General features: G+C 35.6%; 1 protein-coding gene across 1 annotated transcript in view; it reads left to right on the top strand.

Annotated features, from left to right (window-relative positions):
- LOC128627745 (putative uncharacterized protein ENSP00000383407) overlaps window positions 1-14,702 on the top strand; it is an 82,927-nt gene that overhangs the window by 13,042 nt on the left and 55,183 nt on the right. The window contains exons 2-3 of the mRNA XM_053667235.1: window positions 2,760-2,867; window positions 4,083-4,214. Coding sequence (XP_053523210.1) covers window positions 2,841-2,867; window positions 4,083-4,214 — 159 coding nt within the window. The 5' untranslated portion in view covers window positions 2,760-2,840. The remainder of the gene's footprint in view (window positions 1-2,759; window positions 2,868-4,082; window positions 4,215-14,702) is intronic.

Raw genomic sequence — 14,702 nt, 5'->3', positions numbered from 1 at the left:
ACAAACTTAATGAACTACCCATTGTGAACCAAGAGTACTATTAATAATCCATTAAAGGTGACCGCTATTATTTTGGATCTATAAAGTCAAAATGGAATCTCTCTTTCCAAAGGGAGACAGGAATATTCTTTTATATATGCTGTTCTGACTCTAGAATTTTCCTTAGGGTTTTACATTGTGACAAGGCTTTTAGAAAGCTCATTCATTAGAAACAAGAAGATTTCCTTGTTGAGCTCCATCATATAGTTATTGAGTTTAAGGTTACCAATGAATTACCTCTGCACCATTTCTTCAGCAATCTGAAATGCTGCCTCTATTTTTATTTGAACTCTCTATCCTATGCCACTGCTTTGTCACTATTCCTTTTCGTATACCTATTCTTTGCATACTTATTAAAATGCTTATAATGCCATGTATATATCTTCTTTTGAAGAATATCCATCCTTGTCCTTCAAAATTTGAACTTTTTAATTCTTTGCACTTCTATGTAAATTTAGGATCATCTCAGCAAGTTATATAAAAATCTTTGATGCAATCTGTGATAAGGAGAGAGCTGATTAGACCCTGGCTGGGTAGCTGAGTTGTTCAGAGTATTGACTCAATACACCAAGGTTGTGAGTTTGATAACCCTTCCAGGCACATACAAAAATCAACCAATAAATGCATAAATAAGTGGAGCAATAAATTGATATTCCCCCCAACCCCTAGTCTCTTCCTTTATCTCTTTCTAAAATAAATCAATTTAAAAAAGATAGATTTTTAATTTGATTTTTATAGCTTCTTTATAGAAAATTGGCTTCATTATCAGGTTGAGATCCACAAATGTGCATATTTTTTATTTATTCTGATTTTTATGGCCGTTAATGATGTTTTATAATGTTCTGTATAAAATTCTTCCACATATTTTGCTGCATTTAATGGTAGGGGTCTAAGAATTTTAGTTGCTGTTGTGATTATTATTTTCTTAATTTGTCTGACTTATGGATACATTATTAATTTTGAAGCATTGATATTATAAGAACTTTTGCTGAATTTTAAAAATTCTGGAGTTAATCTTTTATTTTTTAAAATATTTATTTATTTAATTATCTTTAGAGGGGAAGGGAAGGAGAGAGGGAGAGAAATACGCCTGCCTAGGCAGGCATCCTAGTCTCATGTCTAGTGTTCATGCAATTACTTCTTGAGTTTTGGCAGCTTTTGATAACTAAACCTGATGAGGTTAAGGAAGTCCTGTCTCTTTACAATTTATTAAGGTCATGAATGAAAAATAAATTTTTAAAATGCCTTAGAATATTTATTGAAACAATAAACTTTCTTTTAAATATTTTAATATGTATTTAAATATTGAAGCATTCTTATATTCCTATATTAAATACTGACTGGCCACTATATATATATATATATATATATATATATATATATATATATATATATATGAATATATCCTCATATATATATAAATATATATCTTACTCTCTTCTAAAAGCAATGAATATATCCTCAGATTATATATATATATATATATATATATATATATATATATATATATATATATATGTGTGTGTGTGTGTGTGTGTGTCTCTCACTGGGAACTGACCTGCAACCCAGGCATGTGCCCTGACTGGGAATCAAACTGTGATACTCTGTTTGGAAGGTCTGCGCTCAACCCACTGAGCTACACCATCCAGGGCTATGATTTTCTTGAATTAAAAAAAAATTCTGTAATTTTAGTTTTTTAGAATTCCTATTAATCCTGTGTTCTAGAATCTCAATATACCCTCCCACTTCTACCTGAATGTTTCATGTTTTCTATTTGTCTTTTTATTCTATACTCTTGATGAGAACTCCTCAGCACTTTCTAATTCTTTTGAAAAGTCTAGAGTTCATCCCAGTTTTTGATTATTTACCACAAATTTCTATAATTATTCATTTTCAAGAGTTTAAATTTTTTGTTGTTATTTAATCATTCTTGTTTTATTTTTGCTTATTTTGTGTTCATCATAGATTATTTTTAATTGGAATTAGTTTTTCATTTAGCTCTGTGAAGGTAATAAATATGCTGTTTAAAATTATTTCTTCATAGCCCTGGCTGGTCTGTAGCTCAGTGGATTGAGCGCAGGCCTGTGAACCAAAGGATCATGGCTTGATTCCCAGTCAGGGTACATGCCTGGGTTGCAGGCCAGTTCCTAGCAAGGGACCCACGAGAGGCAACCGTACATTAATATTTCTTTCTCTCTCTCTCCTTCCCTTCCCCTCTAAATATGAATAAATTTAAAAATCTTAAAAAATTATTTCTTCATCCATTTTATGATTTTAATTTTATCTTGAATAAAATGGTTTCATTTTCAGACTGTCCATGCTGTTGGCCCTCATTCTCATTATTTGATCCTTTCATATACCTTGGCTACTGTTGAGTGATAACTATTTTTCTCTTTCCTCTCCCATTTTCCTGCTTCCTATGTCTCTGACTTTCTCCCCTTTTCTCTTTCTCCTCTCTCTTACCCTCTCTCTTCCTCTCCTTCCTGGTCTCTTCCTTTTCTCCATCCAGTTGTGAGGCAAGATCTCAAGTCTGTCTGTGGCTCCAATGTAGAATCAAGGCTTGTATTTCTGGTCCAGAGACCTCATCCCAAGATTGGTGTATGAATCATCCAATCACTGAACTGGCTGAGTTTGTTTCAGATCCCAGTTTGCGGCTGCATTATTGAATTTTGCTTTTCTGGCCCAACAACTGTTGAAAGGAGTTTTGTTTTGTTTTTCAGCCTCCTTCTATAGTGAGTGCTGCTGTAGCTCCTGGATTTCAGCATGGAATTTGCTTTACGTGGAGGGCACACGTCTAATGCATGGTATCTCACAAGGCCCAAAATCTGGTCAGTGCTACCTCTTTGAGAATGGGTGTTTATTAGGTACAAAGCATTACCTCTGCTTATCAGTTTATGTTTTGTTAGGTTTTGAATGCTCTATATATTTATGTATTTTGGAACACACATGTTTAGGTCTTATTTAGGTTTTTAAAATTTTCTAACAATTTGCCATGTGTTTGGAGCAGGGGTTATTTAAGAACTTCAAATTGTAGAGCATATTGGTTTAGAGTTCCAAAGGCAGACAGTACAAAAGAATTCAATCTTTATGTTGTTTGTATCTTAAAATACATTTTTAAAGATGAGACCATTTCAATGCAACACAGCAGTTTTTTCCTCATTGTTTGAAGCATGAAGACTTTTTTATAATCCAAGTGACGTTTATATTGATGACACCATTATCAGCATCAACAGTTACCATGTCTAGAAATTTTCAATATATTTAGTGCATACCTCTCTCCCTTAAAACTGTTTCTAGATGATGCATAACTAGAGCAATTCTGTCTCAAAAAGAAAAAATATATAGCAAGCGAATTCAGTTAATACGTTTGCTTCCCAAATACAAAGATTACAATATGCTTCACGATGGTTTTAAATGCAAACTTGCACTTCTAAAAAATTCATTACTCTATAAAAAAACAAATAAGTAGTATTATTTCTTAATATGAAAAAAACATGAACCTTAATATTAATGCCTACATTGTACTTGTGAAATACCTTTGCTGTCTAAAAGCACATACTGTGTGCATTTGGTCCTGACAATTGCTTTGCACGGTAAAAACTGCTGCCTTACAGTTGAGGAAGCTATAAAACAACAGATTGTGCTTCTCATTTAAGGACATAGTGCTAATTAAAGACATGCATATATCTAAGGTCTGACACCCAACACAGTTTATTGGTACACAAATTAACCTTTATTTAGTATCTTGAATTTGATGTCTTCATCGTGCTTCTTGAGAAATTACCTCATTTTGTGCATGGCTCTCCAACACTTACAATCTTGTTTGAATTTCTGGCTCTGTAATAAGTGGTGAGAATGTCTTTCTTCACTTTCTTGTTCACTGTTCAAAACTGGCACACCATAAACTCTTAATCTCTATGCCTGGGATAATTCAAATGGGGTGACATAGAGAGGTGGGTTTGGTGACCCACCTCTTATTAGATGACTTTTCAAGGAAAATGATCATTTTGTTCTTTTCTGACTCACAAATCTCTTTATTGCAGGATGGCTCTATGGACAGTTTATATGAGCCAGTCCCAGAGCAGCATGCTAACCAAGAAAGCACCTCTGATAAAACTGGTTCTCTCATTTCATCTTTTGGGGAGAGTGGAAAAGCATACAACAATCTTTTCATGGTGAGTGAAATTTTGAACTGAGTGGATTACATATTGTTATAAATTTAGAATCACTTACTTAGTGATAGCTGTTAACACAGCAAAAATCCAGTGTTTTCGCCCTAGCTGGTGTGGCTCAGTGGATTGAGTGCAGGCCTACAAACTGAAGGGCTGCTGGTTTTATGCCAGGCAGGGCATATGCCTGGGTTGCAGTCCAGGTCCTCATTTGGGGGACTTGTGAGAGGCAAGCAATCCTTGTTTCTCTCACACATCAATGTTTCTCTCCCTCTCTTTCCCCCTCCCTTCCCCTCTCTCTAAACATAAATAAATAAAATCTTTAAAAATTAATTGTTCTCAGGAAGTTTTTCATTTACTTTTATTTTCTGATTTTCTCTTTGTTGTATCTCTTTCATGATTTTGGCTTATTAATATGAACTACCATTTATAGTGTATATATTTAGTGACTACATAAAGTAACTCAATCCTCAAAGCACCTTTGTGACGAAGAAATAATTATAATATTTCCTTGAGGAAATTTCAAGAAAGAAAAGTAAAATAACACTCTAAAGGCAATAAAGAATTAAGTGTTAAAGCTGGCAATCAAATATTTATGTATCAGTAGTTTATCAGTAGTTTAGTGGTAAATCAGGTCTTTAGGGTGGGCCCAACTTGGGATTTGTAGCATTTGCCAGTTGCTATGGTGTAAATGCTCTTATTGTGGTCAATTTAAAGCTACCAATGATTTAATAACAGGCTTACAACACCCGAATATTTAATTATTCACTACCTCTAGTGCTGATCACAGTACACCACTGACTACTTTAAAGTCTGTGCTAACCACATACTCAGCTGCTTATTCAATTTACGGACACACACTATCAACTTGCAAAATATGAGTACTGCTAGAATGCAAGTGCAAATAGTTTTTGTGAATCACCTTTATAATCCTAGAGGCATAGAGTCCTCTGTGCTCTGCAGAATTGGACCTGTCCCTGTTTAACAGTGCTGGCTGTTCTCTTAGTTAATTGTGTTATATTTAAATTAACTCCATACTAATAACTTATTTTGCTTCTATTGTGGAAAGGACAATACAAAACATCCTGTCAGCTGCAAATAATGAACCCCTATATTTCTAGATCTAAATGTCATCTCCTACCCTTATAATCACACCTCCCCAATAACACAAAAATTAATATTAACTATCATTCACTCAGTGATTCTTTATTATAAAGTACTGTACTAGGTGATGCTATGAATGGAATTATCTGTGTTGATCCTTACAAAAACTTTAAAGAGGTTTTAAAAAGTTGAGAAAGGTTAAATAGTTTTCCTGTTTAAAAGAACAAATAAGATGACCCAAGATTAAAACCCACATATTGTTTTCCTCTAGAGAAAGGGTTACAGTAACGTACCTTCAAGTTTTACACATACCTCTGACACTTATTTTATTCTTTGGGGACATTAAATACTTCTTTACACATAACTTACAGAACATTTCCACTTCTCAGAACCTTAAATAAATTAAAAAGCAATGTAATGTTAGAAGCCAGTTCAACCGTAAGTATCAGGAAATAAAACTAGTCAGAAAAGTTTTTAGTACAGTGGAAACTCTTTCCTCAACCCAATACCCTTTTCAATACCAGTAAGATGTGGATGTTAACAGAAATGCTTAAGAGGAAGCAACAGTCCATTGTACACACTAATGTGAGAGAGGGCACCATTTACATGGCAGCTGTCAATGGGCACTGCAAATGTTTGTGAGTATTTTTAGTCTATAATTTAAAAGAAACGTCAAATAAGCTGAGGAGCCTGAAGATAGCTCATTAAATGTGTGAGTTTAATAATTATACATGAAACATAAACAAGTTCATGGCCAATCATCAATTTGCTAGAATTTTAATAAAACTTCACTTACATTGCAAAAGTAGGTAAGAATAATAAAAACATTGTTTAAATTGCTACAACTCTCTCTCCATGAACATAAAAAGATAGTCTTATATACATATATATATATTTCCCTCGACATATCTCATGTACATAAATGTCTTAGTATTTAATTTAAAAATATATGCATATATACAAACATAAATGCACATATATCTCTACTTCAACCATAGATTTTACTATTTAAAATTTGAATTATATCAATCCTATTAAATTATCATTGATACTTATTTTATTTTTAATGAAAATAAAAATGATTCTATAGTTTGATTTTTTTAAATTTATTTTTATTTATTTATCTTTAGAGAGGAAGGGAAGGAGAGAAGGAGAGAAACATCAATGTGTGGTTGCCTCTCGTGTGTCCCCTGCCGGGAACTGGCCTGCAACCCAGGCATGTGCCCTGACTGGGAATCGAACCATGATAGTGTGGTTCACAGGCCCGTGCTCAATCCACTGAGCTATACCAGCCAGGGCTATAGTTTGATTTTTAAAAGTCTATCTTTTAATAATATAATTTAGCAGTTTAGGATTTTCCTGACTTCCCCTCTCAGCTTCTGAAGAAAGGATGCTTTTTCCCCCCAAGTGTTCTCACTCTTTTTTCCTAATTAAAAAAAAAAAACATTTTGGACCAGATTTTGCAGTATCCAAAAAAGTTTATACTTTTTAGATTCCTATTATAGAAATACTACAAAGACACCCCTAGAGTTAATGACATTATGCTTTAAGCTCTTAGTCCTCCACCCAAAGGTATTTGTTACCTGCTCCTGGAGGGGAGGTACTCCCGAACTCAAACTCTTTGGAACCAATATGGCAGCCCATTTGATAATTACACTGGAGATTAGAGTGTATACTGAAAATAATGTCATTTGTCACATGAACTGAAAAGAAAAATTAAAAGGAGAAAAGACTCCTAGGCTTCTTGGCTTCCCTTACAGATATTTTATTTATGCACATTTATTAGGAGCTTTACTGTATGAAAAACATTATTATAATCAAGGCAGGGAGTTACACAGATGAGCACAAGATGTTAGTGTATAGACCAACTGCACAATTAAGGGTAGAAGAGATACTGAAAAAAATTTACTTGGATTTTAAATAAGAAACATCAGAAATATCCAGCTTGCATTTTAACTGCAGTTCCAGAAAGGCTTGGTAATGGAGAATTGGCTCAAAGAGAAATCAATTTAAAATATGAGGCCATTAAATTTTGTTAAGAGGAGTAATGAGTGATTTACTTTAGTATATAGCAAAGCCAGAGAATTCTGGAGGGCTACTGTCAAACAAGCAAGCAAGCAAACAAACAAAAACAGTGGGTAAAAGTTTTATACAGTGAATAATCACACAAGTAAATAAATATACTGAAAGAAAATGTACTAATATACTGGCCTAACTAAGGATTGATTACTTTGCCCCTTATTACATAAGTGAAATGTAGGCTGTTACTCCTTGATTCTGTATCTATTTTAGGACCTCTTTATAATGTCCAAAGCTAATAAAAGATTTTGATTTAGAACTAGAGTGAGAATATAAAATGTTTGTACCTCTGCCAGTTTAGGGTTAACTGGATCATTCCTGAATTATCTGATTTGTCATTTATGTTGATTGAAGCAAGCAAATAATTGTCAATTTTGCACTTCATTTTGTATATCATAAATTAAATTGATAAGAAATCTGAACCTTTTCAAGAATAAGCTTAAATGTAAGAGCAATGTCCCTATTACTTATATGTTGTACATATTATTCATAATGTTGCACAGATATTCATTTGATAAACATTGGTAGACTAAATCAGTGGATCAGTGAAAGTTCATTAATCAAGGTAAAGAACATCTCAGCAATAGAGAATGTTTGATTCAGCGTCTAAAAACATGAGCTTTGGAATTGAACTTTAGGTGTGAATTCTCATTCTAGCCCGCCATTTACCAGCTATGGGACCTGGGAAAGTTGCTCAAATTCCCTAGAACTCAGTGCCCTCCTCTGCAGAAAGGGGAGTACAGTCCTCTGTGCAGGTTCAGCCATTCCATTGCAGAGAAGAGAATCTCCTTTTGCTACCTTATGCAGGAAAGATTTAGCACAGGAGTCAGAGGACCGAGGGGAGGGCTGATGCATCACACTCAAGCTGAGGTTGCAACCTACAGCCTGAGGTGGCCTTTATTTTTATGGCCAGGAGGTAACAACAACTTTTATACTTAAGAATGTTGTTTAAAACAAACACAAAAATAAATATATACCACAGAAACTGTATGTGGCTGGCCCACAGAGCCTAAAATATTACTATCTGGCTTCCCACAGAAAATGTTTGCTGAGCCCTGCCTTAATCAAAATGCAGATCGCAATAAGAGTAAAATTTATGCCATATTTCAAAAGACTTAGTATTAAAAAAGAATATAAAATAGATTATTAAAATTATTATGTTAATTACTTGTTTAAATGGAAATATTTGGGAATAGTAAGTTAAATGGAATTTTGGTCCTCTCTTCAACACGGCTACTAGACTGTGGCCTTCAAATGTCACGTGAATGCTTCTGTTCGGCCAGGCCTAAATTATGTCTGCTACCCAGGCCTCAGGGGACCCAAGCATGTGTTTTTAGCCTTCTGGCCTGTGATAGAGGAAGGCACATATTAAGCGTTAATCTGCTATGTCTACCACCCTTCCCTCCCAGAACCTTTTCATCCTTATTATAGTGACATCACTACTCTAAATAAATAAATAGATAAATAAATAAGAGCAGCCCTTCTCATCTTTGGATCTTCTCTATAGCAATTAGAGAGGATGGTTGGCTTTCTGAAGGTGGTTTCTCTTTGTATCTATAAAAAATAATTTGGATTAAACCTACCTCAGGCATACAAAGGGCTGGCATGTAAAGTGAGTTAGCTGTACCAACTCTTCTGCAATATTTAGGTCTTGTAAAGTGGTGATAAATTAAAACTTTTGATTACTTTTTCAGTTAAGATGCAGAGGACTAACCAAAAAAAGCACAAGAATATCTAATACTATTATGTAAGAAAATAAATCACATAAAAAAAGGTGCTATAGAAACACTTTGCTGTAACCTCTGACAGTCATTGTCAATAGTGATTGGACTTCAGAATCCACTGAAAATACAGATTTTAAGACCCTAGTGTGGACCTACTACATTAGTAAGAAGGAACAAAGGTATCCCTATCCAGTAGAAATATAATGCAATTCATCAATGTAATTTATTTATTTTAAAGATTTTAAAAATTTATTGTAAAGATTTTTTTAATTTATTCATTCTTAGAGGGAGGGGAATGGAGGGAGATAGAGAGATAGAGAAACATTGATTGTTTGCTTTCTCTTTTGCACATGCTCTGACTGGGACAGGGCCTGACATCTAGGCATGTGCCCTGACTGGGAATTGAACAAGCGGCCTTTTGCTTTGTGGGCTGATGTCCAACTGAGTTACACCAGTCAGGGCCACAGATGTAATTTTAAATTTTCTAGTAGTCACAAAGAACTTTTTAAAAGAGAGAAACAGATGAGGTTATTTTTAATAATATTTTGGATTTAAGCCAATTCACCCAAAATATAATTGTAACAAGTAATACAATTAATGAGATAGTATATATATTTTTAATATATTTTATTGATTATGCTATTACACTTGTCCCATTTTACCCCTTTTATTCTCCTCTGCCCTGCACACTAGTGCCCACCTACCTACCCCACCTTAGTTCATGTCCATGGGTCATACTTATACATTCTCTGGCTTCTCCATTTCCTATACTATTCTTAACCTCCCCCTGTCTATTTTCTACCTGCCATTTATGCTTCTTATTCCCCTTTTCTCTCTTTCTACCCTTCCCCCTCCCCCACTGATAACCCTCCCTATGATCTCCATTTCTGTGATCCTGTTCCTGTTCTAGTTGTTTGCTTAGTTTGTTTTTGTTTTTCTTTTTAGGTTCAGTTGTTGATGGTTGTGAATTTGTTGTCATTTTACTGTTTATATTTTTTATTATTCTCCTTCTTAGGTAAGTCCCTTTAACATTTTATATAATAAGGGCTTGGTGATGATGAACTCCTTTAACTTGACCTTATCTGGAAAGCACTTTATCTGCCTCTCCATTCTAAATGGAAGCTTTGCTGGATAGAGTAATCTTGGATTTAGGTCCTTGCCTTTCATGACTTCAAATACTTTTTTCTAGCTGCTTCTTGCCTGCAAGGTTTCATTTGAGAAATCATCTGATAGCCATATGGGAACTCCTTTGTAGGTAACTGTCCCCTTTTCTCTTGTTGCTTTTAAGATTCTCTCCTTATCTTTAATCTTAGGTATTGTAATTATGATGTGCCCTGGTGTGTGCTTCCTTGGGTCTAACCTCTTTGGGACTCTCTGAGCTTGCTGGACTTCCTGGAAGTCCATCTCCTTTGCCAGATCAGGGAGGTTCTTCTTCATTATTTTTTCAAATACATTTTCAATTTCTTGCTCTTCCTTTTCTCCTTCTGACATCCCTATGATTTGCATGTTGGCATGTTTAAGGTTGTCCTAAGCCTCTCATTTTTTTTGAATTCTCGTTTCTTCATTCTGTTCCAGTTGAATGTTTACTTCTTTCTTCTGGTCCACTCCATTGATTTGAGTCCCAGTTTCCTTCCCATCACTGCTGGTTCCCTGTACATTTCCCCTTATTTCACTTTGCATAGCCTTCACTTCTTCCTTTATTTTGTGACCATACTCAACCATTTCTGTGAGCAACCTGATTACCAGTATTTTGAATCTAATAGGTTAGCTATCTTTTTGTCACTTAGTGGTATTTTTTCTGGAGCTTCTGTCTGTTCTTTCATTTGGGCCATTTATTTTTCTGTCTCAGCATGTCTGTTACATAGTAAGGGACAGAGCCTTAGGTGTTCACCAGGGCAGGGCAACCCATGTTGTTGCTGCGTTGTGACACTGTACGTGGGGGGAGGATGCGAGCGGAAAAATTGGTGCTTGCTCCGTTCTCTGCCAGCTTTCAGTAACATCCCCCACTTCCCACAAGCAAATTGGGCCCTTCTGGTGCTGATTGCTGGGTGGGTGGTTTTCTGTACGTTCTAGGACCCTGTGGGTCTCTCCAACAAACTCTCCTGTGAGGCTGGGAGTTTCTCTGCCACCTCAACCCTCACAGGATTTTCCAGTCAGAGGTTTTGAGGCTTTATTTCCCTGCACTGGAACCATGAGTTGTGCTTGTGTCTTGCTCCCCGGTTGCTCCTCCTGGTTTATCTGCATGCAAATGTGGGACTACATACTCTGCTAGCCACCACCTTGCCTTGGGTCCTCTCTTCGTGGTCTGGCTGCCTTTCTCCACCCCTCCTACCAGTCTGGATGAATGTTTCTTCTTTAACTCTTTGGTTGTCTGACTTCCATACAGTTGCATTTTCTGTCAGTTCTGGCTGTTTTTGTCTTTAAATTTGTTGTCCTTTTTTTGGTTGTACAAGGAGACATAGTGTGTCTACCTATGTCTCTATCTTGGCTGGAAGCCTCTATTTTATATACTTTTTAAACTTAGACTTTAAAATCTATCGTGTGTTTCATATATCACAATTCACATGCTAAAGTTTCAATGATTAAAGTAAGATCCAGTGCTTGCGAAGCAATAAAAATTGTGGGTTTTTTCACCCAACTTATATATTTTTAATTAAATTAAAATTTAGTTTCTCACTCACACCAGCCATATACCAATTGCTCTATAGCCACCTGAGTCTAGTGATGGATTCTGTATTAAGCAGTTTAGGATGAGAGGCTTAAAATTGCTGGTAGGATTGAGGCATCAAAGGAACCAGATTACATCATATTCTACTTCACTTAGGGAAGTATAGATACTAAAGTATAAAAATACTTGATAGACTTTTAGATATATGCTTTTAGAAAGAAACAATACCATAGAGAACAGGTGTATTAATGAAGAAGCTGAGATTAGTGACTTGTCTGAGGAGATAGATGGAGTCAGACTGGAGATTTGGCTTCCCAAATACTAATTTTTTTCTTCTCTGCCACAAGCCTATGTATGTTTGTGTGCGTGTGTGTGGTATGCATGTGTGTGTACGCAAGAGTTAGAGTAGAATAGGGGTGAGGGGGTATCTTTTGGGGAGGCGAGAAGTAAAGAAGAGGGGGAAATAAAGATTTTGTCTTTACAATAGATATGCTAAAAATAATCAGATGGTATAGGGGACATTGTAGAAAGCATTTGAGATGGGCAATGTAGTTAATAGACTCGAGTTTAATTCTTGCTCCCCAGGTAGCTGAGAAATGTGTGTCCTTGAGAATGTTATTGAACTTCTCTGACCCTAAGTTTCCTGAGCAATAGAATATAGATTAAAATGTCTGTCTCTTGGTTTGTAGTGAGGATCAAATGTGATCACATGCATTAAGCACCTGGCATAAGACATGTTAATGCTCATTTGCCTTCCTTCTGCAACCTATCACACTGGAGAAGAGTGAACCTTTAATTTAATATCCTTGATTAAATGACTTTAAGTCAAACTCTCACTGGAGCTTGGATGTCATTTTAAAATCACAGTTCAAAATAATTTGTAATCAACACTCCCTACCTAAAAGCATTGATTTTTTCCCCCTGGGCTGGACAAGAAGAAGCAACAGGATTTATTGTTTATGTGCATTAGAAAACCCACAATTTTAATCTCCACAAATTGCCTCAAATAATGAACACCCAGGCTGAGTGCAAGTTTTGACAATTCAGCCCTACATTTTCCACCATGTGCAGGTAGCAGTAAACAAGAAAATTTATCAAAGGGGCTCTTGTTTGTCTAGTTTGCATTTCAGGGTGCTTCTTGGATTCATTTTAACTAAAATATTATTAAAACACTAGTTTAATTATTTTATATACTTACTCATCAACATTCTGCAGTGATTAAAAGCACTGGAGATATCAATTAAATCAGTTCTAGCTACCAGATGTTAATGAGAGAGTAACATAGCAGATTCAAGCATAGCTTTAAAGGTAAACAGTATGATGTGTGTCTAATAGTTGGTTTGAGATCAGCACTAATGAGGCTGAGGTCAGGGGCTTAATCCCTTTATGGCCAGTTATTTTTGCTGTGTTGCACAGCCACCAGCAGCATCCATGACCCCAGCCCCCTGTCTTGGTTATAGGTACCATTGATCATTAAGGAACCTGGGTTGGAGAATAAGAACAAACCAGCACAAAAGTCAGTACCCACAAGGGAAGAACAATCTTCCTAACCCACAGTTCACCTGCATGAAGACTTTCCTTCACTATAAACGGACTTCAGGTCACCAGTGAGATTCTCAACTTTCTATTTAGGATAATCCATGGAATAGTGGTAAGAGTATTAAGAAAGAAAATTCAGTTTTTGCTCTGGTTTTGTTCCTAAACTGCTGAGTAAGTTATTACACTGGTGTGTATCTCAGTTTCCACTTCTATAAAATAATAGTGTTAGACTAAATGGTCTCTACAACTTCCTGCTGCTCGCAAATGGTTCTGTGAATATATTTTAAATTATTTGAAATGGGGTGTGTTGTCTAATATAAAACACTACAATTATTCCTTTTTAAACTAGAGGAGAGAGTCTTATCAGATGGCCTCTAATGAACCCTGCTGTGTGAGGGTTCTCCAGAGAAACAGAACTAATAGGCTTTGGATATACACAAAAAGAAATTGGAGGAATTTGCTAATGTGATTATGGAAACTGGAAAGTCTGAAGTTTGCAGGGCAAGCCATCAGGTTGCAGAACAAGGGAAGAGGTGATGTTGTAACTAGAGTCCACAGGTAGTCTAGAGGTAGAATTCTTCTCCCTAGGGAGAGTCAGTCTTTTTAAGACCTTCAACTAATTAGATGAGACCATCCACAGTATGGATGATAATCTGCTTTACTCAAAGTCTACTAATTTAAATGTTAATCTTATCTGAAAAATATCTTCACAGTGACTTCTGGACTGATGTTTGACCAAATAGATGGGTACTGTGGCCTAACTAAGTTGATGCATAAAATTAACTATCACATTGGCCTTCTGCTAATTATACCCTTGTATTGAATGTGATCCCACCTTTGTGTGTGACTTAATTACTATAGAATTTGGCAAAAGTGATAGAAAGTGACTTCTGCAACTAGGATTCAAAAGACTGTGACTTCTGTCTTGCTAATAAAATCTCTCCATTGCCTTTCTGGCTTGAACATTATGATGAAGCAAGAGCCCATTAGAGAAGCCCATGTGTCAAAAAGTCAAGACCAGCTTTTAGACAACAGACAACAAGGAACTGAGGCCTTCATTTCAACAGTCCTCAATAAGCTAAATTCTACTAACAATCACTGCCTGAGCTTGGAAGAGGATCCTCTCCCCAGCTATACTTTTGCATAAGGCCTCAGACCTTTTAACTAGTGACTTGATTGCATCCCTGTGAAAGACCCATTTAAGCCATGCCCATATTCTTGACCCATGTAACTGTGAGATAATAAATGTGTATTGTTTTAAGACATTACATTTTAGAATAATTTATTGCACAGAAATATATACCAATATGAGAACTGATATTAATTTGACAAACTGTTAATTGCAGATAACCAAATCCATACTAGCTAATTTAAGCAGAA

The sequence above is a fragment of the Artibeus jamaicensis genome, unplaced genomic scaffold (genome assembly GCF_021234435.1).
Source record: "Artibeus jamaicensis isolate MK-2021 breed Jamaican fruit bat unplaced genomic scaffold, CSHL_Jam_final contig_466, whole genome shotgun sequence".
NCBI lineage: Eukaryota > Metazoa > Chordata > Mammalia > Chiroptera > Phyllostomidae > Artibeus > Artibeus jamaicensis.
Note: the sequence above shows the minus strand (reverse complement) of the source record. Positions and strands in the feature narration are given on the sequence as shown.